General features: G+C 44.9%; 2 protein-coding genes across 2 annotated transcripts in view; one reads left to right on the forward strand and one right to left on the reverse strand.

The window, feature by feature from the left end:
* Nmdmc (NAD-dependent methylenetetrahydrofolate dehydrogenase) overlaps positions 1 to 20,370 on the reverse strand; it is a 32,232-nt gene extending 11,862 nt beyond the window's left edge. Inside the window, exons 1-5 of the mRNA XM_077649280.1 lie at positions 20,171 to 20,370; positions 19,910 to 20,106; positions 16,416 to 16,691; positions 9,895 to 9,990; positions 5,942 to 6,160 (exon numbers count right to left, since the gene is read on the reverse strand). Coding sequence (XP_077505406.1) covers positions 5,942 to 6,160; positions 9,895 to 9,990; positions 16,416 to 16,691; positions 19,910 to 20,106; positions 20,171 to 20,283 — 901 coding nt within the window. The 5' untranslated portion in view covers positions 20,284 to 20,370. The remainder of the gene's footprint in view (positions 1 to 5,941; positions 6,161 to 9,894; positions 9,991 to 16,415; positions 16,692 to 19,909; positions 20,107 to 20,170) is intronic.
* A 263-nt stretch (positions 20,371 to 20,633) lies between these two features.
* The window catches only part of LOC144115117 (uncharacterized), a gene marked incomplete in the record, with an annotated part of 149,375 nt that continues 142,341 nt past the window's right edge, over positions 20,634 to 27,667 (forward strand). Inside the window, 1 exon segment of the mRNA XM_077649281.1 lies at positions 20,634 to 20,830. Coding sequence (XP_077505407.1) covers positions 20,684 to 20,830 — 147 coding nt within the window.

Genomic DNA, 27,667 nt, shown 5'->3' on the forward strand with positions numbered 1-27,667 from the left:
GGTTTCCAAAGAAAGAAATTAATTGAGGCATGGATAGGCATCAGAAATTTGGAAAAAGACCAATTTGAAGTTAGGCCGAAGAATTCCGAAAAAAAAAAATATAAAAGCAGTGATGGCTTTTGTCTTTACTGGTGTCTCTTTGCTGAAAATTGATGTTGACGGCTTTTGTGTTCAAGATGAACCAACAGCCCTGTTAACACTGTCCTGAATATATAAAAGTCACATGCATAAACATGCATTCGTAGCATTCTCACTGAGCCATGTTATGATGAGCCAAGTTATGAAGGCGGTGTGTTGCTTAGCTGAAGAGACGATAAGAGAGAGAAACCAAGAAAAATCTGACACAGATAGGCACAATAATGCATGCTTAGCTTTTGAGTGCACAGGTTCAGTTGGCTAGACCTAGCATACCGTCCGACAAAACTATTGTGTAAATATGCCCCAATATTACTTGAAATAGATTGTGAGGAAAGTTCTTACGCATAAGAGAGCATTGTATTGGTTTGCCGAGCTGAGCAAGCAACTAAGCACTTCATTAGAACAATTTATTTTAACATTTATTATACCTAAACAGTACTAAATGACAATACTTGAGTGGTCAGCTTTGACATGATGTGCCAGGTAGGAACTTCATGAGTTTGTAATTTACTAGTAAGAAGTAATCAACCATTAGCATCCAAGCACAGCCATATGGCTACAAAGGAAGGCTTTGTAGCTCTTCTTTGTGGCCTTATGGCTGTACTTGGGTGGTCGTTAATGAGTATTTACTCCCTTATTACAAATATTCTCTACCTTGGGGGAATCACTTTAATCAGTGGATGGACATCATCATTTGCTGGGTGGATTTCTGCAGTGACCAGCTCAAAGGACAAGAGGTTATTAAGCCTTGTGAGGTGGAAGGCCATTAAAGCCTTTAGTGGCAAAAACAAAAATAAATCTTGAAATGCAGTGGCATGAGCTAACTGAGGCACAACAGTACTAGTGCGGCTAGTGCAGAAGAAACTAGAGTCAGAACAGATAAGTTGGTTATGTGACGATAGAGTTAAAGAAAAAACCTGCAGTTTCTGCACGACATGAAAAAATTTGAAGATTCACCTTTGGTGCTGTGAAACTGGAGCTTCAACTATAGTCTGAGAAAATAAAACAAGAGCTCAGGTCTGAACTCATTCTAGGATTTTAGTTAAGTTCGGTTTGTGCCATGTGCCATTAGAACACCCAAGACACCCAAGGCGATGCCACACAGGGGATCTGAACGCAAGTAACTTGGAAGACAGCGATGCTAAGTACATGTTGTGGTGTAAATATCCAAGGTTGTAGGTGGGCGTATAAGCATTAAGAGCTGAGACCATGCGACATTGCGAGCCATGTGAATGGCTGAGTGTTTCAACCAGTATCCAGTAAATATACCTTTCTCGGTAAGACCTTATAAGTAGGCAAAATGTAGTTTTGCTGACAAAAAAAAAATATTAGTGGATTCTTAGTAACATTAGCAAACAGGCCATTCTAGAGCATGCAAAATGTTGTTTTGAAGAACTAAAACATGGGTATTTATTGCAAGATGGCAGCCCCCTTAATATAGCCATCAGTGAAGGCATGTAACAAAACACTGAAGGGAAAGTCATAATGTAGGTAGTAAAAAGCTGAGGCTTGAGGGCAATGCCTTGGGGGATATCCAAGACTGCAGAAAAAGGCAGGATGCTTAAGGATTGGCAAGGGAAATCTGCCGACGGCTGGCTTGGATCTAGTTTAGAGCTAATGGATACAGGTTAAAGCACGACAAAAAAAGCCATACATAAATAAGTGAATCACATGCTTTTTCAAAGCCAAGAAGAAAAGCATCGAAGGGGATATTGCAGTCAAGGTGCATGTCGTGAAGAACAAGAGCAAGTTGGCTATTGCAGGAACGTTTTCTAAAAGCTAGCCAATTTGGATGAAACAACTTAATGGGCCAAAACAATTTAGCAGGGCAAGAGTACAAAATGTGTTTGGTGATTTGCAGCACATGGCAATGGCATAAATAGGGCCATAGGTGCTGGCTAATGATGGGTAAGAAACATAGAGGGGCCAAGCTATGAGAAGGCAGGAAGCTATCTGCACAGTATGCACTAGATATGCATACACCATGCTTCCTGTCTTGTTGATGTTTGCTGGCAATTTCACAAAACTTGGTACGAATGTACTGTCGAGTGAACCGGCGGTAAGTTTGCATGCTGAAACTGCGCTAAGGGATGAGGACAACAGAGCAAGAATTCCTACTATGTGCAGTGGTGCTGTTTTCCGTCGACTTTGTTCCTAACACACCTTTACCAGCTCCACAGGACTCATTTTGCAGTCTGCTGTTTTAAGTGGTGTCAGGTAAAGCCAATCGCTATTCTTCAACCAACAAAGTGCTGTGCCATACAACACATCCTTCTAATCATTTTCATAATTTGCAAGGTAAATGTAGTACTTCTTTAGTTTCGTATTCAAAATAACACAGATTAATTGCTTGTGTCAGTCATCATCAGAAGTAAAAAAATTAACCATACTTTCACATATACAGCCATTCCTCATTAGTGCAGTCCTTGTTAATATGGACTCAAACTATTAGCAGTGTTTCTGGGGAAAAAAACTTTTTTCAATGCACTTACGCTTTGCTAACATAGAAACTTGCTGATCAGAGTGGACAGAGTGAAAATGTGTATGGCCCATTGTCGTATGTGTTCTTGTCCCATTAATGTGCAGGGGGGAAAGACTTAAAACTTTGGATTTGAGCACATAAATCGAACGCTGCCTGAATCATATACCTTTCTTGCACACTGGAATTGCCATCACAATGCTTGCCCCACTGTCTGCACAGACTGTCATGCTAACCTGTGGACTGCTAGGCACACTGACTTCTAACTAGCCCATGCACTTTTTGGTTGCCAAAGAACTTCTCTTTCTAGTGTAAAAATCACTGTTGGGGCTCGGCGACTCACCTCCTGGCTTGGATTGCTCATTGCACAAAATGAAATAATCTGCTTAAAATTAAAACAACAGAACCGCTTGCTTATATTATAACCTCACATATGCCTACCCACAGCCTGCAATGCTAGGTTAGCACTTTTTATACAGAGTACACCGCAGAAAAAAAGAAAAATGCAACACTCCTGATTCAGGCATGCGCAGCGGGCAAGAACAGAACTAGGCGCTGCTGCAAAGCGGGGAATCTGCTAATGCAAGCAGCAACGGCCATTTCATTCAAGTAAAGGAATGGGTTCAAATTAAATGCGGTCTTTGCCTTGACAGGTCAACGGTTCCATTGATACTACAGGACTCTCAGTATCAATCTCTCATCGCAACGAATGCGACTAGCGGCACAACGCCATGATCATTTCAGCATTTAGAAACAACGGCGACCATCGTGAGCTTTCGCAGGTGCACATTTCGCTGCTTTGACGTAAAAGCACTCGCTCCGATCGCAATCATGTTCACTACGCGGACATTTGTCACTGTGCTATGTAGCTCATGCACGCACAAGAAATTCACCATGAGAAGCTGTTACTCGCCGCTGTCCGTAATGATCCTCGCAGGAATTAGGAACGCTTGCAGCAACCACAAACAGCTCCATATAAACACTTCGTGACACTGCCAACGCGTAGGTCTTGCGCCGGTTTGAAGAGGCGCTCTGTGAACTCCATCAGCGTAGATGATAACAAAATTCAACTAGGGGAACTGTCGCTCGCCACTGCTGCACGCGGCGAAGTTAGCAGTCGCTCTGAACACTCGTAACATCAACAGGTAGCCAATATAATATGCTTCGCGACAAAACTGCCGCTGCCCAGGCCTTGCTCCCCAGTTCAGTCGACCAGAGCCGTATATTCCAAAGGGAATACACGGCTTTGTAGTCGACGGACGGCCTTCTTGCCCCGGCAGAAGCGAGATATCACTGACGTCACGGAAAAAGCAGCCAATAGCTGCAATCCAGTCGCCGGCCGGACCCGCTCGCCCGCCCGAAAGTTGAAGTTCACCAACTTTCCATCCGTTCGCCGGACGAGGCGGATACATTCGCACGCTCGCCAAGCGGGCCTGGCGGAAGCCGCTTAAAAAACGATCGTACGACGGCCCTTAGCAGAATAATACTTTTGCACCCCCCCCCCCCCCCCCTGCTCGTCTGGCAGCTGCGTGGATCAAATTAGACATCAAAGGACTCTGGACACAAGCCACCACACTCGCAGTGTGTCCACGCAACTGCAGCAGGCGCACGCCGTTATGCCGAAGCGGCCAGGATGGCCGGGCATGAAGGCAGGAAGACGCGTGACGTCACAGCTTCCAAAGAGTAGTAGTTCGGGGCGCCGCCGCCAGGTGCACCAGTCCCAAGGAAAAAATGAGGGGGAAAAGGGCTTTCCGCTGGCTTCGTGTAAAAAAACGAGGCGGTATCAGTCATCTTAGGAACTCCAGCTTTCATTCCAGCAGAAAATTAGACCATCTAAAATTTGACGCAGTATCCCTTTAACCACCAGAATGACCTTCTCTGACAAACTGCATTTGTTGTTCAAGAAGTTGCTACAGGAATGGAATAACCAGCCATCAAAAGGCATCAAAGCTTGTCTAAAATATGTTATTGTTTTCTATAGTCATTCAGGAAGTTTCAAACATTTTTTAACAAAACCTCTATTCTAGGTAACAAGATCGAGCTTATCAGGTTAATTGTTTAGCCCACAGTGATCCCCAATAACCTCTGTAGTGGTAACATTTGTGAATAACACTGCTTTTGCTTTCATGCTGAAAGAGAGTGTCAAGAGGTGACGTACACATGCTGTCAGCCAAGCTCTGGTACAACTATGATGGGCTAACAGTGCTGTTTTATTTTTTACCACAGTGAGGTAACACACCTTTGAAGGACTTCAAGTCTGCGCTTCACTAAGTTACTGACCTGTAGAAATAATTTTTCTTGTTTCCTTGGTGAAATCACTATGATGTGCGATGTGCCTAGCTTCTGTATTGTGCATCTCTAGCAGTATGTGGCATATGGTATAAGGTGCCTTCCCTGACAATACATGCATATATTGATACTGTCCACTGGCCACTCAGTTACCGCACTACATCCTGCACAAATTTGCGCTACCTCCTGCACAAGCTGGTCACGTGCAGTGCTTTGCCTGCCTTATCAGCTCTATGCCTTCTCTACTGCTGCAACATGCAGGCAGTGTGCAGAATGTAAAGGGAGCTACACGCTACAATATACCACAACATGTGGAAAAATATTATCCTGAACGGAATAGGGAATGTTCAAAGTAAATGAGAGCAGCTTCATGGCTCATGTAGCTAGCTTGTCAGTTTCTAAAGTGAGGACAGAATCACTGGAATCTAGTAGCTACACATTCTTTGTGACAACACGCTGCCAAGTATCCCTACTATACTATCAGCAACAAATGAAATGCGAACAAGGCAATGAAACGGGAACAACAAAATGAGAGATTTTAGATGAGGCAAACCTGATATTCACTTCATGGAAGTGTTAAAGCATCTCACCTCTATTTCTTTTCCAGCAGCTAATATTTTTGTATTCTTGTGTTCATGTTACAAGTATCCTGTTCACATTTAATTTTTTGCCGACAGTGCATAGCTCCACCAGCCTGTGCAAATGTATTATCGACAGGAAACGCAAATGGACCATGAAAGCGAATTTAAAGTTTTATTCTAGGCTCTTTAACACTGCATTCAAGAAATGATGAGTGTGACAAGTGCAGTCTACATTGCTTATTATCTATTAACAGAGTAAACCATTACTGCTATGCCAGGTTATGAGAAATAACATTTTAAATCTGCTTCCGTGGCATATTTACTTTTCCTGTTGATAGCAAAGTAACCCTGCCAGAGTGCTTAACATGCAACACAGCCAGGTAAAAGAAAGCACATATTTTCATTTGGTATACACTGTCAAAATGTCCCCTAAAGAGATACAGTATGCCATTACCTTCAAAGTCAACATCTCCAACCAGCCTCGTCTTGCCTGACAACTTGTCTCGCACCCTTGTAATGCCCACGTCAATCACACAGGCCCCATCCTTGACCATGTCAGCGGTGATCAGTCCTGGCACACCAGTGGCAGTGATGACTATGTCAGCCATTTTGGCCAGTGCCTTTAGATCAGACGGATGGGTACGGCTATGGCAGCTTGACACCGTGGCATTGCCTGGATGAAGCGACAGAAAACTGGTCACAGGAGAACGTTCCAGCGTTGTCATTTGCACAGAAGAAAGTGGGCAAGTGAATGTGATGACGGTACAGTGCAGCACAAGAGTGATCAGGAGTGATCAAGAGGGATAATGATGAAAATTTACAGTGTAGCTGCATAAGAACCACTATGGAAATTAATGCATAAGTGGCTGTGGTGTGCATCTCTCTCTTTGTCCTTCTGCATGCTGTGATTTTTCATCACAAACAGCAACAAATTAGCCCGGGTTGCTATCTTGAACAGCTACATTTGTAGCGATTAAATGCACTGCACAAAGAACTATTCACATATATACAAACCTACCGGACCGGTAGCTTTTTGTAGTACCACGAGAACTCACGAATGTGTGTCTTAATATCCTTATTTTCATGTTACACACAGCGCCATCTCTGTCCACCATGCTCACATGCTGAACAATGCTAGTGGTATGTTCTTGATTCCTTGCTCTTGTAGTGTACGCCATGAATTTCCATTGTGAGCTACTGCCAACTAGACTGATGTGTTACTATGAGAGTGGTCGAACGGGCTAGTTGGTAATTCATGTTTGGAAAAAACAGCGCACCCTTCAGACATGGATTGAGAAAGAGAGGACGACTTAGTGCTGTGTCGTCCTATCTTTCTTAGTCCATGTCTTAACGGTGCGCTGTTTTTTCAAAACATGTGTTACTATGAGCAGGCAGCTGACTACCAATATTATGAGAGCACCTTGCACACATTCCGACTCAACTGGCCATTAATGCCTCTGACAAAGACAGCTGGTTTTCTCTAACTCCTGCTAGTGCATTCTGGCTATGACTGTGTTTCTGTTGCCTTACATGTGTTGCCTAGCCACCCTCAGGTTAAAAATTTGTTAAGACTCAGGTGACTGTGAGGCACTATCGGAGGAATGTGCTCCCACAAAAACTGCCTGTGAGGACTGATTAAGAGTGGATTTACAGCCACTGGCAATGTAGCAATTTTGCTGTGCTTCTCTCGGCCACGTCCTCTCCAAGATGGTTTCTCTTGCTTGCCGAGGTGACTAACGGCCACAAAGCAAAACTTCTCTTTCTCCTCCTTTCTGTAGAGAGGTGTGAACCTACATTAGGAGTCTATAATACTCACACCGTATGTGTCCCAGTGTACATGCATTAACACCTATTGTCTGGACATAGCAGATCAGAACTGTGTGTAGCGCACTATGTGGCACGCTATGTAAAGCAAGATTATCACAATATAGCTATAGTGTGTGGTAGTGTTTGATACAGATTTAGAATGTAGTTTCTATAGAGACTGTGCATGGGATGAATAATAAATTGTAACACAAAAAGAAACAGGCAAATGAAAGAAGCAATATGACACAATACACAAGCATCCTCCCCAAAAAGATGAAAAGGAAACGTCAAAAGGCCCTGTCTCACAACTTGCTCACAGCAGAAAGGAAACTATGAACATGAAGCAGTGCATGTAGATTGTTCTCAAGTGCTCATGAGCCAACCATACATGTTAACAGGCCAATGCCATCTGCTTGCAGTTTCTCTTCCACTGCTAACAAGTTGTGAGACAGAGCACAGAAAGTGAAGCTGAAGCAGAAAACTATCTTCACATTGAAAAAGTAATGGTGCAGTGAAAGACCATGGCTGCAAAGTGCTAGTGGCCAAACACAAAAGAAACGCATCACCCATCAATAAGGACGATTAATCAAATAAGTTTGCAAGGCCCATCACAGAGCATATCCGCTTGCAAGGATGAGAAGATTGGTTATGATGAGAGGAAACACAGCTGGGTGTGCATGGCTGTAATATTTTGCAAAGATCTTAACTGCCCAGTCTACATACTGCACTTGTCTAATTAAAATACCTAAATAATCTGATCAGGTTTCTTTAAAACACAAAGTTAACAGCGCTCCTCCTTCATACCCCCCCCCCCCCCCCCTCAACTTCAACAGCACTGCTTTTTAAACATGAAATGCTGTTTCCAGTGCTCACTGCATTATTGTGAAATTCATGAGGCAGTGTGGCCTTCCCAAGGTGACAGTACATTTTTGCCACTCAAAGGAGTTCATGAGCTTCACTATGTCTCAGTTTTTGCAGTTCATAATTTGGGTTAAAAGCAGCGAATGGTGAATAATATGTACAATGTCCTTTATACATGCACAGTCTTAAGATAGCCAAATTTAAAAGCAATTTGAAGATGGTAGAAGTTTCATGGGAAGCTGTGGCAACACTCTTTAAAATGTCGATTGGAAAGCAAGGTAAGTAAGTAAAGTAAGAGGAGAGTAAGAAACAACCAAAGGAGTGTGAGAAAGCAATAGAGAAAAATGAAGCTCTAAAGCAGTCAGCATTTGAAAGAAAGCACAATTATGCAGAAAAATATGGCTTGAAATAAGATATTGAAAATGAGGTAGCTGAGAAAGCTTCATACCAAGTAAATTAAACTGCTGTCTGAGACACAATTCCTGAATGAGGAATCTCACTGCAAGCTGTCCATGTATTTTAAATATGGTATACTTTCTATAGTTTAACATGTAACTTTTCCTTATATACTATGTTTCTATCAGTTTCTAAAGACTGACAGAAACCCAGCATAAGAAAACATCCAAGTTCGGATATTTTTGGAATATTAATAGAACAGCAGTATTAAACAACACAGACAAAGCTGCTTCACATTCTCAGTTAATAACCATGCCTTCATGTGCCACACACAAGCAAGGAAGACAGTTCAAGACTACAATTCTCAATTCTGTAGTTGAATGAACACATGCTCACCTCTCCTAAGTATCCAATGTAAAAAAATGATAACACCAACATATCCTACATAATTCACAGTGACAGTGCATTTTATGCAGTCGACCAACTACTTTTTCTTGAGCTTTGTGCCAGCTGCAAAGCTCATGAATTTTTCTGCAGATTTTATGACAGCTTCAACTAAACAGGGAATGCTCTCTGCCCAGTTATGAAACACAGCTGATAGCTAACACAAACGATCACAAATGGCAACAGCAAAATATACGTACTATCGGGGACAAAAGTGGTATACTCCACGCAGCGGGAGCCAGAGCAACAAACAACTGCACCGTAATGCCATCTACAGGTAGCATCTGGGATCGAGACAGCCAATGGGAGCCCTTCATTATCTGCAGGCATGTCGCTTGACTCGTTTCAATGTTTCATGCTTTAGATGGCGTTACAATGCAGTTTTCCGCTGCTCTGGCTCCCGCTGCGTGGAGTATACCATTTTTGTTCCCGACAGTACTTAGCGATACTGCCTTTTGTATCAAAGTGAACAGAAATAAAAAGAACATGTCATGTTATGTGTTAATAGCAGTCAAGCTCTTGCAGCAAATGTTGAAGCTACATCAAAACAGCAATAAACTTGTTTTTATTTACCATGAAAAAATACAAGGTCATGCCATGATCATGAAATCAGTATGATGATCTCAGCCTTACACTGCAAGCTGGTGTGAAGTTGTACATAAGTTTTGCTGTAGGTAAAATGCTACACTTCTACTAGTGCAAACAGCTCTGATGTATGGGGATAATTTCACTGCAGTGGTCGTCACATATCCTAATATCTTTTCACATTGGATGCTTTCTGTATGTTTCCTTCTAGAAAACAGCCCTAAAATTGGATCGACAGCTTAGAAAAAAATTTAGTGCAAGGTGTACTTATTACATAAAAATGCTTAATAGCAAGAAGGTAACTGAGTTTTTTACCATAATCTCTTGTTGAGCCAAGCATGATTGAGATGGGTAGCCCAACTATTGTTGAACGGCCACAAACTAGAACGTGCTTGCCATAGGTGCTTACACCTGTGAAGAAAATGAAAAACACAGCATGAGAAAATGCTCACTAGCACACAAAAAAGGTCATTCGAAGACGACCAAAGAAGGAGGACAAGCTAATTATAGAATACATGACAAACACTTCTTTTAAAAGGAAGTCAGTGAATATAATGGATGTCCATATGAACATTAGGAAAAGGCAGCTGCTGCAAGCCAGCAGCCTCAGGCCCGTTTCACATGCCATGATTTTCGCCTCCCGACGCTGCGATTATCATAAGTCTGCGACAGAAGAGAGCATTGGACTAGCCGTAGACTGCTTGCAACGGCTTTCCATCAGGTTAGAATTCAATCGCAGCATCGATGTGCTCGATCTGCGACCGTCCAATAAGGAGCGCCGAGATAGCGTGTGACGTGGGGTCACATGAGAGGAGTGGCCGCGGCGGAAGCAAAACTTTATTACAATCAAAACACACAAAATATCTAAAACTACGCTGATTATAACAACATCAGCACATTCTGTTTTGTGCCAATGTCGCATTTAATCATGGGTTCCCCATGCAAACATCAAAAAATCCTGCGCGTCATTCCGACTGAACTTGTTGGGCATGTGTTGCATGTGAAAGCACTGACAGAAAATCACACGGCGACATAATTTTTTCACTCTAGTCGCATCATGTGAAATGGGCCTCAGAGTAAATAAAGAACCCTGAATATGTCGATATCCAAGCTATCATTTTTTGAAATTCAAAAGATGCAGTACTTGTGACTCTTCTTTCACCTGGCCTACCATCACCTAGCTAAGCCAAGCTTAAAACCCACCTTAGTCTAGCAGCCCGGGAGAACATGAACTGCTAACATCCAGAACATATTTAGGGAAATAACACAGATCACTAAACTAACTTCAGCTAATAATGAGATATGGTTCAATTTTACTGTGATGCTGCTGACTAATGAGACTATCGTGAGTTCATCATATTGGTGATATTTCATGCCATGTGGAATGCTCAATTCCAGTGTTGCAGTCAGGAATTTGATTCAATTGCAGCAAATTTTTTGCGAGACTGATCGACAATTTCTTATGCTACTTAATGCTCTCGCTAGACAAATATTACTGCCATAGTACTGCGGAGTGTTCTTTGTTCTTGTCAAATGCAATGGTGTTTTTCTGCCTTTGGTGACATATGGTGCAGTTGGCACAAAGCAAAAGTTTATCAGAGAGAAGGCAAGAAAAAAGCTACCTGTACTGTTTTCCCAAAGCAATTTCACTCTCTTATCAACATGTTCTATTATGTTATTTTAGTTGTTTTAAAAGCATTCTAATCGAGTAACAGTACCAATTCTCCAACAGCAGGGCATCTGTCAACAAAATGCCTCAGAATGAAAGCTTAGCTGCACATACTCCACCGGTACATGCAGCAGTAGTACTGCTAGTGACACATGCAGTACATTTTCAGAGCACCTAGCTGGTTATAAGCTGATGTAAAGTCCAGCCTTCTATGGTTACACTCTTAAGTCATCATGTGAGATATGTAAAAGACCACTAATGGTATCAGACAGCTTGAAGACATCTTATTAGTCCCCACGAAGTTAGCTTCAACAGCTTCAGGCTTTCTGAACTGTACTCCAGTTTTAGCTTGTAACATTATTTTATTTCACTACACTCCTCTAATGACACATCAAGAACTCACTCTCTGTATTTACAGATTCCAGGCTCTTTCGCGTGTAACTTAACCTATGATTTTGGCATCAGTACTACAGAACCACTATTTCTGTACAGCTGGTACTTAATTTCTGTTAGAGCATCATATGCTAATACTGCTAACCACAGCATTTAACTATTTATGCATTGGCTGTAGATCGCTTTTGTCACAACCACTAAAGGGGCTCTGAAACACCTCCCAAAGAGAGGACATCAACTGGCACAATCACTGCATTGTGTTGTGATGAACACCTGAGCAAAATAATACACTCCTACCAGCAGCAGAGAGCCCACAACCCCGCGCGAAAATTGGCGAGCCCTTTTCGGTGACTTTTTCATGCTCGCACACTCCTCTATCGCACCGCTCCTATGTATACCAGCTCAGAGATGGCTATTGGTTAGATTCTTTCAGACGTTAGGCAGTTACCATGGCCACGGCCAATAAGTGGCGTAGCTCTGGCGGGTCAGGAAGCTCCGCTCCCGGCGGTGGGGCCGGAAGAGGAGCTCCGATCTTTCAGCGTGCAAAAAGAGACGAAAGGAGACGGAAAGGCAGGAAGATGACGAAATTCAAATTTTGACTACAGATAACTCAGCTTCTACAAAGCGCCAAAAAAAATTCTTGCTAGAGAATATTCATGATGCAGCACCCTTTACCATGCTAGGCATAGCTCAACTTTATTACAGCCCCTTTTACAGCCTTTTTAATCATAGACACTGCTGCTTGTAATTACAGCCATAATGACAAAAACTTGCTTTTATGATGAGTACTATAAAAGCATGTCTGTAAAAACAGCAATGAAATAAACAATCATACATAAATATAATCCAAAGTTACAGCCTACAACTAATGCATTATTGGTGGGAATGCACCAGCCTTTGCTAATGTATGGCACAGTACAAGCCTTAAGCATCTGAACCTCACATCTCGTTTTTCTTTTGCTTCAAACGATAAAAATGCCATTGCTTATCAGAAAATACAATTTAAAATGTCAGAACATGATCCAAGTATTTAATTCATAGCTTTTTCTACAGACTAGTTTTGTGTCAATTCCTGTAAACCAAATACCTAGATCAACATAATAAAGTGAACAGCATGGGTGTGAAAGTGGTGGCTGCTCTGGTGTTAATCATATCATTCCATAGAACTGTGATGTTTTACTACTCTCCGTAACCACCGCCCTGAGTTCTCAAAGATGTGGTGCGAACATTTCTATAGTAGCTATGAAATGCTGAGCAATTTGGTAATGCTGACACGATGCTCCCCATAGATGGAACACTTCTAAACCACGAACAGTATAGTTTAAACGGGCAGTAACTCTAAGCTTAATCTCTGTCTGCAGAATCACTGCATGTCACAAAAGTGAGCAAGCACAAACATCATCATGCTCTTTTGCAGGAAGGTTCTGGTCTGATATCCTGCATGAAAAAAGGGTGTTTGAAATGACTCAGTCACACACTTCACTTTTCAGACTTTGTTGACATGTTCAAGATCTAAACAAATGTACTTAGGCATAAACATTTCTGTTTATGCCAGTTTCAGAGGTAGTTCCAGAGCCTTCATCAACCCTTTCTAAAATGTTGATCTGATTTCTTTGTACTGCACTTTACCCAACTAAGATAAAGTGCAGAATGTGCATGCTAGCACTGAAAGTGTGCACATGGTATCACCACAAGAACCACACTGACATCAGCTCCATCATAAGACATGAACTGCACTAGCATTTCCTGCACAACAAGATCGTGTGGGTATGAAGTAGTGCACTGATATCGGTTGAAATGCCCATGAGCGTTTTAAGGCAGACTTTGTAGCAGGTGAGAATGTCAATTTACAGCAGTTGCCTTCAGTCTTGTAGCACAAGTCTCCTGCTGAGAAATATACCGGAACCTCATTAACTCAAATTGCTGGTTTATTCAAACTGATGATTTGACACTGCCAAATTCAAGCACATTAAAAAAGCTCCCCTTAATTCGAACAAATTTTTGGCCCCTTTCAAGTCTTTATATTGAGAGTCAAGGTCAAAAAATGAATTTTTACAATTAAATATAAAGATGTCTCATTACTGCAAGCAGAAAAACCTATACCTCATAGCATACAATATGCAAAAACCTACAAGAGCAGATAAACAGACATGAGAATAAGAATTATATAAGTAAGATTTCTGCTGCACAAGCCATTAGTATTAAGTAAATTTTTCCCTCACATTCTTCTCAGCCACTGTGTCGCTCCAGCTCTAGTCAAAAGGACTTTTTCAATTCACGGAGTTTTCTCAGCTTTGTATGTGCAGGTGAACCAACACTACGTATCTCTGAACACGCATTCCAACTCGATCACCACTTTTATATACTCATAGTTCAATAATTTCACATGCACCGTTTTCAACATGCATGCTTAAAGTAATGCGACTGTGAACTATGAAGAAAAAAAAACAGAAAAAACAGAAAAGAGAAAGGTGCACTGGCCAGTTCATGGCTGGGCCCGAGCCACCCGAACCTGGCTGGCCATGGAAATGTGTGGATGAGTGGGAAAGTGACATGGCTATTCGGCAGCACATTGGATGTTGCATGCAGGAAATGGTGTTGGTGTCATGTTCTAAAGGGAGATGTGGGAAACAGATATGTCAAAAATCTGAAGCTGTAGCTGATGTGCAGCTACAAGAGTGAGAGGCCTACAAAGGCCAAACAATAGAGAAGCCATCAGTTCTAATAGAGCAGCTGTAGTGAGAAGCTCAGAATAAGGTTGAATGCAAAAGCGCCGAGTGTTCAAATGGCAGCAGCATGAAGATTTGGAAAAGGCAGAACGTCTGAAATAGTATGTGTCAGAAAAACAAGATTTCAAGCAAAGCAGCAAAACATAAAGCGGTGAACAAATTAGTTTCAGGGTAATGTTGCCTTCATTAGTGGCTGATTGTATACCAGTGCAGCACTGGTGCAATTTCATCGAAAACCTCTCATCTGTAGCAACACGCAGCAGGCTCAATGCAGTGGCCAAGTTTGGTGCAATTGATGGAGTATTCTCACCACTGCAATGACAAGCTGGCTTAACAAGTTGGAAAAGGGTTATTGCTCCAGTGGCAAGCTGGCTTAACAAGCTGGAAAAGGGTTATTGCTCCAATGGCAAATAGTTAAATATACTGTTATCTAATGCAATCAGTTTCCATTGTGACTACAAAGTGCACTGAATACACCATGACATCAAAGAGTGCTCAGGCAAACACAGCTGCTGATCATATTGGCTCGCACTTCTCATGCTGCATAGGACAGGGTCCTAAGCGTGTTGCCAGGACCATGTAAACCTGTGATAACAGCACTCCTCAGTAAACATCACAGAAACTCATAGACATCTCAGTGACTATTGAGTAGAATTATTTTGTCCCAATGACACCTAAGTTATGGTGTGCTACAGTTTTATGTTTGTGCAGTCTTGAGCATCTAATTATAATCTTCTGAGCTATTAGATACTATGCAGAAAAAATCTATGTAGACACAGAATGCAAACCTCACAGAATGTTTTTGTCTTCACCTACATTTCAAAATTTTGCATCAGTATCCTTTTAATCATGCCACGTAATCGGAAAGTAAGATGACACTTGTACATACATCCTAGTGGCATAATGCATGCTCTATACCTTGAGTGCAAAACATTAGAGAGTGCAGTTTCCATTCTCTACGTCAGCACTACCATATCAAAAAGACAACATGAACTGTGGTTGGTAATGAGTCTTTTCACAAGCTTCTGCTCAGTTTTCTTGGTTCCAAATTTCAATATCAACGATAACCAGTACAGAACTTGATGTCCTGACATCAAACCATCCATGGTTGATGTACTTGTGACCGTTCCCATTGTTGGCATGCGTTTATGCACTGCACGAAAGCACCTCCAAGCTGCAGGTAAACACTGTCCAAGTTCTTAGTGGCAAGTTTGATAGAACAGTAGCACTTACACTACAAAATTCAACCTTTCACTAGAACTCTGCTACTTTTCTTGCTCTCCCTACATAACCCTCTTTTTTCATGAGTATCATTCAACAGTCTCCCCTCCCCCCTTTTTTCTAATCTGCATACCAGGCAGGCCAATGCCGTGAGACCCCTGCATTGGAGCTCTGAGCATTTGCACATGACAAATTGTGCTTCTAGCTGCGTAATTTAGCTCTCAATGTAATCTCTACTTATCCCCTAAAAATGAGCATTTCAGTAAATTAGATAAACACTCACACAAGAAATCTGCCAGGTGGAGTAAAATAAAAAAAAAAAGATTACCTACACCTGCCAAAGCACAGCTCTATGGCTCTACTTTGTTGCTGTACGGATGCGAAAAATAGAAACACAATTGCATGAAGACCACTTCAGGTCGCATCTTCAAAAGAAGCACTTTAACGAGAACTTTCATAGAATAAAACAAGAGTATTCAATAATAAAATGCCATGTAAAAATTTTGACTGAACTTGGATCTTTGATAGGAAAAAATTAAATTGTGAGGTTTAACGTACCAAAGCGATACGCGGGCTATGTGGGACACTGTTGTGGAGGGCTCCAAATTAATTTAGACCACCTCAGGTTTTTTAACATGCACTGACATCGCATAGCCCACAGGTGTTTTGGTATTCCTGTCCATCGAAATATGACTGCCGTGGCTGGGATCGTAACTGCAACCTTGGGATCGGCAGCTGAAAGCCAAAACCACTATGGCAGGTGGTTCTTTACTAGGTCCAATGATGAAATAGAACAGCATTCCAATCTATCTGCGAACACTTACCAATGCGTTTAAGTATTTCCACTATGGCTAGTGGTGTGCAGGGTGCAAGGGAACTCATGTTTAAGCACAGTCGCCCCATCTGAAGAGCATGAAAGCCATCCACATCCTTGGATGGCAGTACTGCGTTGCATACAACACTTTCCTCAATTTGAGATGGAAGTGGTAACTGGACGAGGATGCCATCCACATTTTCAGAGTCATTAAGCCTCCGGACAATGTCAAGCAATGCTGCTTGTGTAGTTGTAGAAGGGAGATGCAGGCTATCAGTTTCTATCCCTGGAAAAGAAAAAGAGCAAGAGATTGTTGACAATAATGTAGTACGTTCCTGTACTGCTATGCTGCTAAAAAAACGATGCCATTTGGTGCTACTGCTATTAGCCGCCAACCCAAGTGATGAAGTCTTGAACAAAAGTTAATTAGCTTTCCTTGAGTTAAAGTAAACTGGTATGTAAGGCCTAAACACATAGGCTACTACATCTTGACACTTTCTCTGTTGATATTCTTCCAGCTCCTGCATCAGCTCTGTGAATCTCCTCTTGTGTTGAAACATCCCAGCAGCATGCATAGAAAATAAATCAGCGATGAGAACTAGACTCTGTGTACCCATTCAGCATTACTACAGCCAACATGTGTGACACAACATATAAAAAGAACATCCATTAAGACTGCCGCTGCTTGCCTGTTTTTGTACAACAGTTATACATTAAGCAATGAGCAAAGCTTTGCCTGCAAGTTTGCGATACTGCGAAAATGAGTATTAGATGCTATGTGATGCATTCTTTTTGTATAGCCGCAGAATGTCATTTGACATCAGTAAGTTGCATAATCTGCCCATTAGTAAATTAATCAAAATGGCTGTTCATGTCTTGTTTTGACAACATGTAGTAACAGAGTTATCAAAAATAAAATACCAGCAGTTTTGTTTGGTATAGGTTTGGTTGATGGGGTTTGACGTCCCAAAGCAACTCAGGCTATGAGGGACACCGTATTGGGGGGCTCCAGATAAATGCCACCACCTGGGGTTCTTTACCATGAACTGATATCGCACAGTACATGGGCCTCAAGTGTTTCGCCTCCATCGAATGCGACCACCGCGGTTGGGATCGAACCCGCATCTTTCAGGTCAGCAGAAATACCGGTAGTAGAAATTTCCCACAGGCTTCAGCATGTGCATGGAAATACATGCGTCAGAGCAAGGAACGTCTAGAAATTTGGCGCTACATTTTAAAGGTAGTCAGAAAAGCGTTCAAAATTAGCCTCGGAGCGGTTGCCTACAGACAGCCGCAATGGAAGCCAAGGATAGTGTTGATGCAGTTACAAAAGTAGACAGGCCCCTCTAGATCCCAAGAAATTGTGATGATACTTGAAACCAAGTGGAACACAGTCCAGCAGATAACTGAAAGTTCAGGCTATTGGAAAATTTGCGGCTGTTGGGTTCCATGCCAGGTGACAGGAGAGTAGAATGCTCAGCACAAAACCATCACAAAAGAACTGCTCCAGAGATACAGAAATGAAGGAGATGATTTCCTGCTCTGTATTATTTCTGGTGATGAAAGCTGGTGTCATTGTCATGAGCTGGAAACAAAAAGGCACAGAATGAAATGGCATCACTCAAACTCTGCATCAAGAAAAAGAGCAAAGATCGTGCCATCAACTCGCAAGGTTAAGGGCACAGTGCTCTTAGATGCAGACAGTTTGATTTTGCTTCTTTTTCTTGAACCTTGGCAAGTCATAAATGCAATGGTAAATGTAATGAGCCCCAAATAGTGTTTAATATGTTAAAATACTCCAGAAGCTCCTTCCTGCATTGTACAATAAGTGACCTGGAAAAAAAGACAGCTCCCAGCATGACAACGCTTGTTTTCGCAGTGTTTGCTTAACAGTGAAGGAAACTGAGAAAATAGGGCAGGAAGTTCCTTCTCTTCCCTTACAGGTCTGGCTTGGCTTCTCTGGACTTCCATCTGTTCGGCTATGCAACAAACCAGATGCAAGGACACCACTAGATAACCATGTGGGCTAGTTGGTGTATTTCAGACATCACTTCACCAGTGAAAGCACGAGACGCCAGGAGAAGAAGAACACAGGACAACTCTGGACTAACAACTGAAGTTTAATCGAGAAACGGCCAACCTAGGACCCCAGAAGACACATGCGTATCAGACACACTAAAAAAAACTTAAAAACAAATACATAAGTGGCGATTCACCAAGGAGTGGATACACACTATATATCTGGCAAACAACAAAGACACATACTTTGCCTGTCAAACTTGTACACGCACACTTTTGCTTAGGAAATTAAATTCCTCTTTAGCGAGTTATAAAGACGGTGCACTGACGCATGTGTCACTGCCTTGCAACTTAATATGGTAGGCCTCCAGGATTTCCCTTTCCTCCCTGTTTTTTCGTTTTCCGATGACTGACATGTTTTTAAAAGCCGGAACACAATCTTCACAACTCCTGCAGTGACGTGGGAGATTATTTCGATCAGACAAATTTCTCAGGGAATTGTTATGTTCGCGTGCGCGGTCATTAACACATCTGCCAGTTTGGCCGGTGTACACCCTACCACATGACAGGGGTAACTTGTAAACGACACGAGTCGAACAAGCAACGAACTTGTTGGCATGCTTCACAGTGCAGCTCTTGAACTTCCTCCCCTCACTGGCCTTTGCGATTCGTGAACATAGCATGCGTCTTCTGGTGTCCTAGGTTGGCCGTTCCTCGATTAAACTTCAGTTGTTAGTCCAGCGTTGTCCTGTGTTCTCCTGGTGTCTCGTGCTTTTGCTGGTGAAGTTATGTCTGAAATACACCACTAGTAGACACTAGTAGACACCAGAGACAATCCTCTGCAAGGCAGGAACACAATTCTACTAAAAGGGCATTTTCAAACTTCAAGACCGGTAGGAAAAGTGCATGCAAACAAGTGAGGGTTACGTATAAATATGATCAAACATCTACAAAATTCAATGACAAAGTTTTGCCCTCAATTAACTAGTGTAATTATTTGGAAAAATTGTTGCTCATGAAACCTGTATCCATATGCTAAACGTAATTTACACACAAAAATTTTCAAGTTCTTTTTGCCATCTCTAAGTCCCGACTCCACTTTGTCTGCAGATGTGACACACACTTGACGTGAGCATATGAAACTGAAGTGTCTCTATCAACGCATATAATGCTTCCCCTGCAATGCTGCGACATGACATGGTGGTAAATCCAAACCCACTTTATTTTCTAATGGTTCACTGATGTAGCTGTGGCTAGAGAACGCTTTCACTGATATAAAACTAATTGTCAACATGTGTGCAAAATAAATGCCGTCTCCTCCACGCTTACTACCTTGAATTAAACGGGAAGCTGCGTGACAGCGAACACGCTCGCCTTCGCGAGAGCAGGGGAACGAGACGTTAGTTGCATCACGATGGCAGACGAGTGTAACAGGTGCAGCCATAATATAGCGGGATCATACGCTTGTAAGCAATCATTACGTACCTGTTCTTTCTGCAGCTTTGATCTTGTTCTTCACGTAGACGGAACTTCCTTCGTCATCACCAACTAATACGGCGGTCAAGCGCGGCCGCCGCCTCCCATCAGATAGTATGCCATCGATCGCAGCTCGGATTTCACTCTCGATTTCGCGAGCAATGCGCCTTCCGTCGATAACATCGGCCACTCTAGCAGTTTGAAACCTGGAAGCGACACACAGGTGAGAGCAGAATCGAGACATGGTTGAAGAGCGAAAACGGCACGTACTCAGGTGATGTCGCTTGGTGTGCAGACCCAGAACAGTTTCGAACAAATCGAACAAAACGTAACGCTTTGAAAGAATGCATATTAGGTGCTAAATTCAATTTTAACCTTCTCATCAAGCAAACAGCGCCTAGGTTTCCCACGTCGCTTGTTTCATACGTTTAGAGGCCATATTAAAAACGTCCATTTTGAAGCTTGTTCGGTTTCTATAGCAACGGGCTGCATGCGCTAGCGATCGGGCTGCAGCAAACGCTTCATTGATCATATTTGTCAAAGTTTAGTTTCATTGTTGCAATGTAATAATAATATTTATTGAACTCAATAAGCCATTTATTCGTTTATTGAGTGGAAAAAGGTTATAATGTACACTACAAAAGCACAGTGAGGGAAATAAAGAGAACACAAAAGAAGGTGCGTAGCTCTCGCTTGTACTGCTCGGCCACCTCGGCTTCTCCGGCAACTGGCAGATTCAGACATCTGCCTTGCGGGGGCAGCATAGGCACATGGCTCTGGATAATGGACGACGGAGAGTTGCGGAGTGTGCAGCTGAAACGAAGTGAGTCCTTCGGATTTGGAATCTCTGTTTTCGGTGGCTCTGGACTGGGACTTCCCCCCGTCATCTACGATGTTGCCGACAACTCACCGGCGGCCTTCAGCGGTCAGGTAAGCTCCCGGTGCGGCTGCCGGCGTCCGCCGCTAAGTTTTGGTTTCTTCCAACATCGGCGGCTTCCGACTGCGCGCTCCTCGGATGATGCTTCGCATCTCCCAGCGGCAGCGCAGCGCGAATTTCGTGAATGAGACAGCTCGTGATCCTCGCAGGTTAACGTTTTTGCGCCGAAACTCTTTCTTGTGTGAACAGCTGCGATCACCGACTTCCCTGCGGGAACTCGGAGATCCAGTGCCTGGGCGTTTATTGCCGCTTTCGGGCCCCTCTCCAAAGGAGGGTGGTGAGCAGCTAGATGACAGTCGCTCTAGAGGTGCTTGAACGCCCTGTGGGGCCAGCTGCGCGAGATTTCTCCCGAAGCAGGGAACACATGTCTGTCCAAAGGCTCTGAGCCTGCTTAGTGTGCGGACGTTAGCGAGAACTGTGTTTATTGTTCTTTGAAATCCACGGCGATTGCCTTTTGTGCGAGCAAATGTGTCGATTTTGGGGGCCGGCCCCGTCCGCGGCATGAACAGCACAGGCGCCTATTGATTCATGCTCCAAGTTACTTCAGGAATAGCGCTGTGACGTCGTCGTAGTGTTGCGATCGTCCACAAGAGTGAGGGATGTTATCGGCAACGGTCTTGGGTCGCGGGGGGAAAAATAAGGTAAATGCTTGTTCGCTTTCAGAAAGCCGCACTTTGAACTGACGCGATCAGTTCAGAAAGTCTGCTCAAGGTGATAACGCGTATCGTTGCAGAGCGGAAGAGGGCCGCCTTATAATTTCGTGCTTTCTGTTGCAGTGTCGGCTGGCAAGATTACCGGCCGGCGATGAGTAACTGTAGCGTAGCATTCCACGCTTCGATAACGCCCGGAGGTGCACAACGCCGGTCATCACGTCGATCAAGTGCCGGAGCAGTTGCCGCTGTGCTTTCGACTGGCCTGCAAAACTTCAGCACTGCGAATCCGCCAGAACGCGCAGGGCCGGCACACCTTTGCGCGCTGTCGTTTGCATGTTTACGTATCCCGCTTTATTCTGTAAGCTGTTTTCTTCCTAAGTTCGGGCCATCGACCACTGTCGGAGCTTCACCTCGCGTAGGAGAGAGCACAGGAGCGTGGGCGTTGTAAGGCGAGATCAGCCGAGCAAGGACAGCGGGAGAGGCTTTATGGTGGGCACCGTAATTACAGGAATAACAGCCCCCTCCCCCCTCTCTCTCTCTCTCTCTCTCTCTCTCGCCGCGTACGGCGTGGTGTGAGCTCACCCCACGGCGGTACCGCGGAACGAGAGCACCGAATTCCCCCTTCTTCTTCTCCGTCTCTCCTTTGCTTTTCTCAGTCGCTAGGCGGCTGTATGAGCGTACTTGGGTCGTGAGGATAGGCGGCGTGTTTATTGTGCGAGGTTGTCTGCGTATGCGAGCATTTCAAGGGCGCCGTGGCGGTTAAAACGGCGTTGGGTGAGCTTGCAAAAAGGGGGGCGGTATTGGGGAGCTCTATGACTCTATCTCGCATCGTTGTGTTTCGTTTCAAAACACAGGAAGGCTGCTTTGTTATCGTTGGAAACTGCGAACAGGCGCCTAAAGAAGAATCACCGCTCGCTTCACATGCACGCCCGGCTGGAAGCCTGCCATTTATACCGCCGTGTTGTTGCGAAGTGCCTTTTGCCCCTCAGTGCTGCGCTGGAAAAATAGGAAAGCAAAAGATAAGAAGTGCTGGAAAAGGCCGATACGGTAGTGCACATTTATGGGATTAATTCTTTATTGAATGCATTGTTCGCAGGGCTTAATGCACTTGCGCTAACTGTCCGTTTGTGCTGCGGGCGGCCGATAAGGCTGAATCAAGACAGGCCGTAATTCAATTTCAGCTGCCAGCTGAGTTGTAATAACAAATAATCACCCATAATTAAGAAAGAAAGGATCAAAGATTGGTCGTGCTGCGCAGCTTAAAACGTATTCAATAATGGCTTTGAACCTTTAACTGCCCGCGAGGACGTTATGTTCAATATTGCTGGGCGTGGTGTGTGATATTAACGCGATAGCGTTGAATGCCCCGTTCCCCAGAAAATCCGTTGTCGGCGTTGTGCGCGATATGTCACGTGCATGACTCTGGCAGGTGGTCCCTAGAGAGTAACCTAGGGGGCAGGTGGGGGCCACCTGGTTCACATGACTTTGTGACGTCATCACCACCTGTCCACCGGACTGTGAGCAAACTGCCCACCGTGGCAGGTGGCAGTTAAATTAATGACTGGTCGCTCGTGATGAGCAACGTATGTGCCGCTGTGAGCACCTGCCATCGCAGTGCAGTGGCGCATCGCTTAACCCCTGCACCAGGAGTGGTATGAGGACTCCCCGGGATCTATGAATAATTAGGTAGACAATGACCTTCTGCATATATGGGATTTAACCGATTACGCTATCGCGTCATAACCTTAAGGCGGAGCTTGAGGGTTCCCTCAATTTTTTTTTTTAAACTCTCCCTCGCACTGAGCATCCAATGAGCCGTACGCTTACTGTGACCAGAATTTATTGTCTATCGTTTTACAGGCATCGCAACAAAAGAGCTGGTAGCTCAGTTCACTGTTGAGAACTTAGGTGCGCGTGTTTGCTACTTTTTGTTTTTATTGCTATTTTTTTTTTATAAGCGAGCGCGTCGACAGAGCTTTCAGAGCATCGACGGCGCGCACAGCCCTCCTCAAGAGGACAAAACAAAAGATGTGCGTATTATAAACGACTGCTTGTGCGCGGCTTGTTTCTCCTTGTTTAGCTTCGAAAGTTGACTGCCCAACAGTGACTTACTTCTAACAAAAAAAAAGGGGGGGGGGGGGTAGAACCAAGATTATGGCATAATTTTAAATTTCGAACGTTGAGTGTTCATATCCATTTTGTTCGTTGGTACGCGCTGTTATTGAAATCTGACGTAACGCACAATGTCACTCTTTTGTGAATGTAAATGTGCGCTAGTGAGTGCGATAATGGCGACTGTGGAAGTTATTTAAATCGTCTGTTCTGCGGACGTTACAGAATTCTACCGGAGCCCCGGTCACGTTTATATTCCAATGCAAGCGTTTCTCGCCTCGCTGGTGTAAATCCGCAAACGCGCATGCCTGCCCCCACCTGCGAGTTAGCCTTCTTTTGCTATGTCGTTTGTTCCCTTTTGCTTCGTGCGATTGTTTTCTCGACGAGCCGCGGCAGAAGTCGACGGTATAGAGCAAGAACCGAGCCGGGCGCAGAAAGGTCTTGCCGGTGGTTTTGTTGCCGCCTCGGAATGCATTGCTAATACGTTATTCGAGTCACGACGTTGTTTGGTGCGTCTTCTGATTCTGCGCACGCAAGAGCGTCTTCTCAAGCATGGCTGATGGTTCTCAGAGCGGAATGTGAAGCCCCAGTGGCAGAGTGGCCTCGCTTTCGCTGCTCCCCCCCCCCCCCCCCGCGCTTGGGCTTTTTTTTTATTATTATCGAATTATTCCACCGAGGATAGGTTCGCTGGCCTGCTCTATAATGCGCGACCCGATGGAGAGGTATTTGTGATCAGTGCGCCCGCCTATTGGCACGCGCCGTTGGCGAACTGTTAGATGCTGCCCTCATTAGTTCGCTGTGGTAAGTTATTCGACGTAGCCGAGCCCTTTGACGACCAGGGATGGAAATTAGGGGGGTGTCTCAATTTCTAGGCTGGAGCGCTTGGGCTGAAGGTAGAGGAGGAGGGGTAGCCATTTTTGGCAGCCATAATAATAATAATAATGATAGTTGGTTTTGGGGGGGAAAGGAAATGGCGCAGCATCTGTCTCATATATCGTTGGACACCTGAACCGCGCCGTAAGGGAAGGGCTAAAGGAGGGAGTGAAAGAAGCAGCCATCAGTGTAAAATAAACAAATCGTTAGGAGTTAGGGGGTTCCTTCGGAAAAACAAGGGAGGGATGTACCCCCCTCCTTCCTAGGGAGTGTGTAGGGAAATCACTGTTGACGACGGAACTGTCGAATTGGTGGCAAGGCGAAATGAATACTGGCCAGTAATGCAGAGAAGAGGCATTTGTTAGGTGCACGGTCGTTAGTTTGTGGCAGTGGGTTGTCAGTGTTCTGTGCGGAGGGGCTTCCGCCTCGTGAGGGCACACCACCTTGTAAGCTCTCGCGAAAGACCAATCTTGACCGGGACGGCGCAGGCAGTGAATTAATCTGAATACGGGAGTCTCGGGCTTTGCTGATGGAGGTTAAATAATCGCACGCTTAGTTCTCAGCTTGAAGGCGCCATCAGCAGACGTTCTGAGTGAAGTGAAAACTTACCTTTGTTTGTCGTTCATCGATTATAACGTTCCTTGATATTACGTTGTAATTTGCGTGCGGCGTGCCCTACGGAAGGTGCTACGTGCAGCCAAACCACGGATAGCCTTGGTAAGAAGTGTTTAAGGCACAGCGTTTGTTCTTTCAAGTTGGGCTTTTTGGCACGCTTGAAGCTCCCGAAGAGTTCGGAAGGGTGAGTACAAAAGTCTTTTCCCCCTGCCAGAGACTTGAAGCACTTGGAGCTTCGGATGCGCCGTAACTGCACAACTAAATGGCTCATAAAGGCAAACCCTGTGGCCTGAAGACTTTCGACCGAGGCTGTGCACACACTTTCGGCGCTGGGCAGCGCGCCCCTTGATGAAATGACTTACAGCCTCATTCCTGTTGCTTATGCATAGTGCGACCAGGTGAGCTGAGTGCTTCTCTGGCGAGGATGCACCGTCGAGATTCGATTTGGGACGAATATCTGCATTCGGCAGTCACCATTTCGGGCGGGCGGGCCGCGCGTGGGGGCGCGGAGAGCGGCAAAAATAGGCGCCGTCGGAGGCCCGAAGGCGCTGCGAGGGGTAGCCGGTCTCCAGCGCGCCCCCTGCAACGAGTGCGGAGATTCAGAGGATGACGCAGGCGGCGCGATCCGCCTTGCAGACGGAAACGAAGCGCCTGCGTGCTGTGCGCGATGGAGAAAGAAGACGTGTGCTCGTTAAGACTTCTCTGTCGGCCCCCGTGTCAAGTCCTTATTTGGTCACGATAGAGATGGAGAACAGAATGAAGGTAGCAGGAGGGGCAGACCTTCTCCAAGCATCTTTTTTGCTCGTTTAGACGCGGGCATAGCTCAGTGGGCCGATGATAAAACTCCCCATCGGAGAGTCATTTAGTTAAACTCGTCTTAGCCTCTTTGCGGATATACTAATGTGCAGGGAATTTAGTTCATTGAAAGGCCGCCCTTCAACCGCAGCGGTGGCCGAGTGGTTGACCATCCGCCTCGCATGCGGGAGGCGCGGGGTTCGATCCCCAGTGCCGCCGGGTACCCACCGGTGATAGAATGGGTACAAGCTTTCCCCTGGTCTGGTGCTCGGCTTCTTTAGGGTGAAATGCTTGGGAAATGGGTCTCTGACCCCCACCTTGAGAAATGGAAAATACCGTGTGTCATGGCGCTCTTTGGCCGTAGATGCCCTTGCGGCATAAAAATCCATAATCATAGTCATCATCGAAAGCTTGCCCTCTAAGGAGCGAAGAAAGCTTGTTTAAATTCAGCGAGAGCACACGCCCAACTGTGCAATCGCCTGTGAGCAAGCATGTTCGCTAAACTTAAGTATAACAGCTTTCGCTGTAAAACTTTCGGCTACATCCTGTTTCACATGCAAGCGAAAACGCAGCGGCGAATGACCCTCAAGAGAGGCCGTCCAGCCAATGGCGGTGACCGATTGTCATGACGGGGCGGTTAGTCCATTTCACGGAGGCACTTGCTAGTCACGTATACGATTTCACCCTAGAGCACTAATCGTGACGTCATGAGAACCAGTCAGTGCCATTGGCTGGAGGGTCTCCCCTGGGGGGCATTCGCAGCTGCCTTCTTGAGTTGGAGATTTTTTATTTTGTCCAGCGTCCGCCCTTCCTATCCCGTGCGGCAGTGGACATCAGCCAGTCGGCGCGCAGAAGTGTTTCTTGTTCCCTGCCCTCCGCGTTTCCGACCACTCTACTCGGCCGCTGCCGCCATCGGCCTTCGCCCTGGTTCGAGCGCGTTTTTGCAACTATTGTCAAAAGCGTTTCATTTGTCACGGATCCTCTCGTTTCTGATAAAACATAACCAAACAATCACTCTTCTCACGTCAGTTGTGGTGCGGAGGCACTTACGTCATTCGAATGCGAGTAAATATTCTCCGACGACCGGCGTTGCCATGGCTGGTCGCGGGGTTTCGTCTCGTTTGCAGTCACTGCTGCCGCCGAAGTGTGTGTGAACAACGTTCAGAGCTCCAAATCCCTTTCGTTCCAAGGTGAGAGGAACTTTCATCCTCACCTCTGCGTAAGCTAGGACTTCTTGTGGTGCTACCAGAGCCTTGCTACACTGTTTAGAAGCAAACCCCCTCATGTCTCTTACTATATCCACAAAGGCTGTAAGGTCATCCGCCTCGCATGCGGGAGGTGCGGGGTTCGATCCCCAGTGCCGCCAGATTACCCTGCCTGGTGGTGCTTGGCTTCCCGGTGAAATGCTTGGGAAATGGTTCCTTGACACCCCACCTTGAGTGGAAGAAAAAGCCTTGTGCCATGTGACGCTCTTTGGCCACAGGTGGCCTTGCGCCGTAAAAATTCATCAACATCAAAGGCTGTGCGTGCTACATCTCGTGAACGAGGTTGATATCCGTAACGGAGTGCAGGTTAATCTGCATCCACAGCGACGTCCTCTTCTACCTGCGAAGCGGCGAATAGAGCGAGTGAAAATTTGAGTCCGGCATTGCAAGCATTAGGGAGTATTCCTGATTCAGCCACTTACTGCGAGAAAAAAAAAAAGAATTCGTCATAAGCTCGGTGGAGCTCCTCTTTGTCGACCAGGATTGATTATTGGCTTTTGACCCGGGGTAATAACCT

Source organism: Amblyomma americanum, chromosome 1, assembly GCF_052857255.1.
Source record: "Amblyomma americanum isolate KBUSLIRL-KWMA chromosome 1, ASM5285725v1, whole genome shotgun sequence".
In the NCBI taxonomy this organism is placed as follows: domain Eukaryota; kingdom Metazoa; phylum Arthropoda; class Arachnida; order Ixodida; family Ixodidae; genus Amblyomma; species Amblyomma americanum.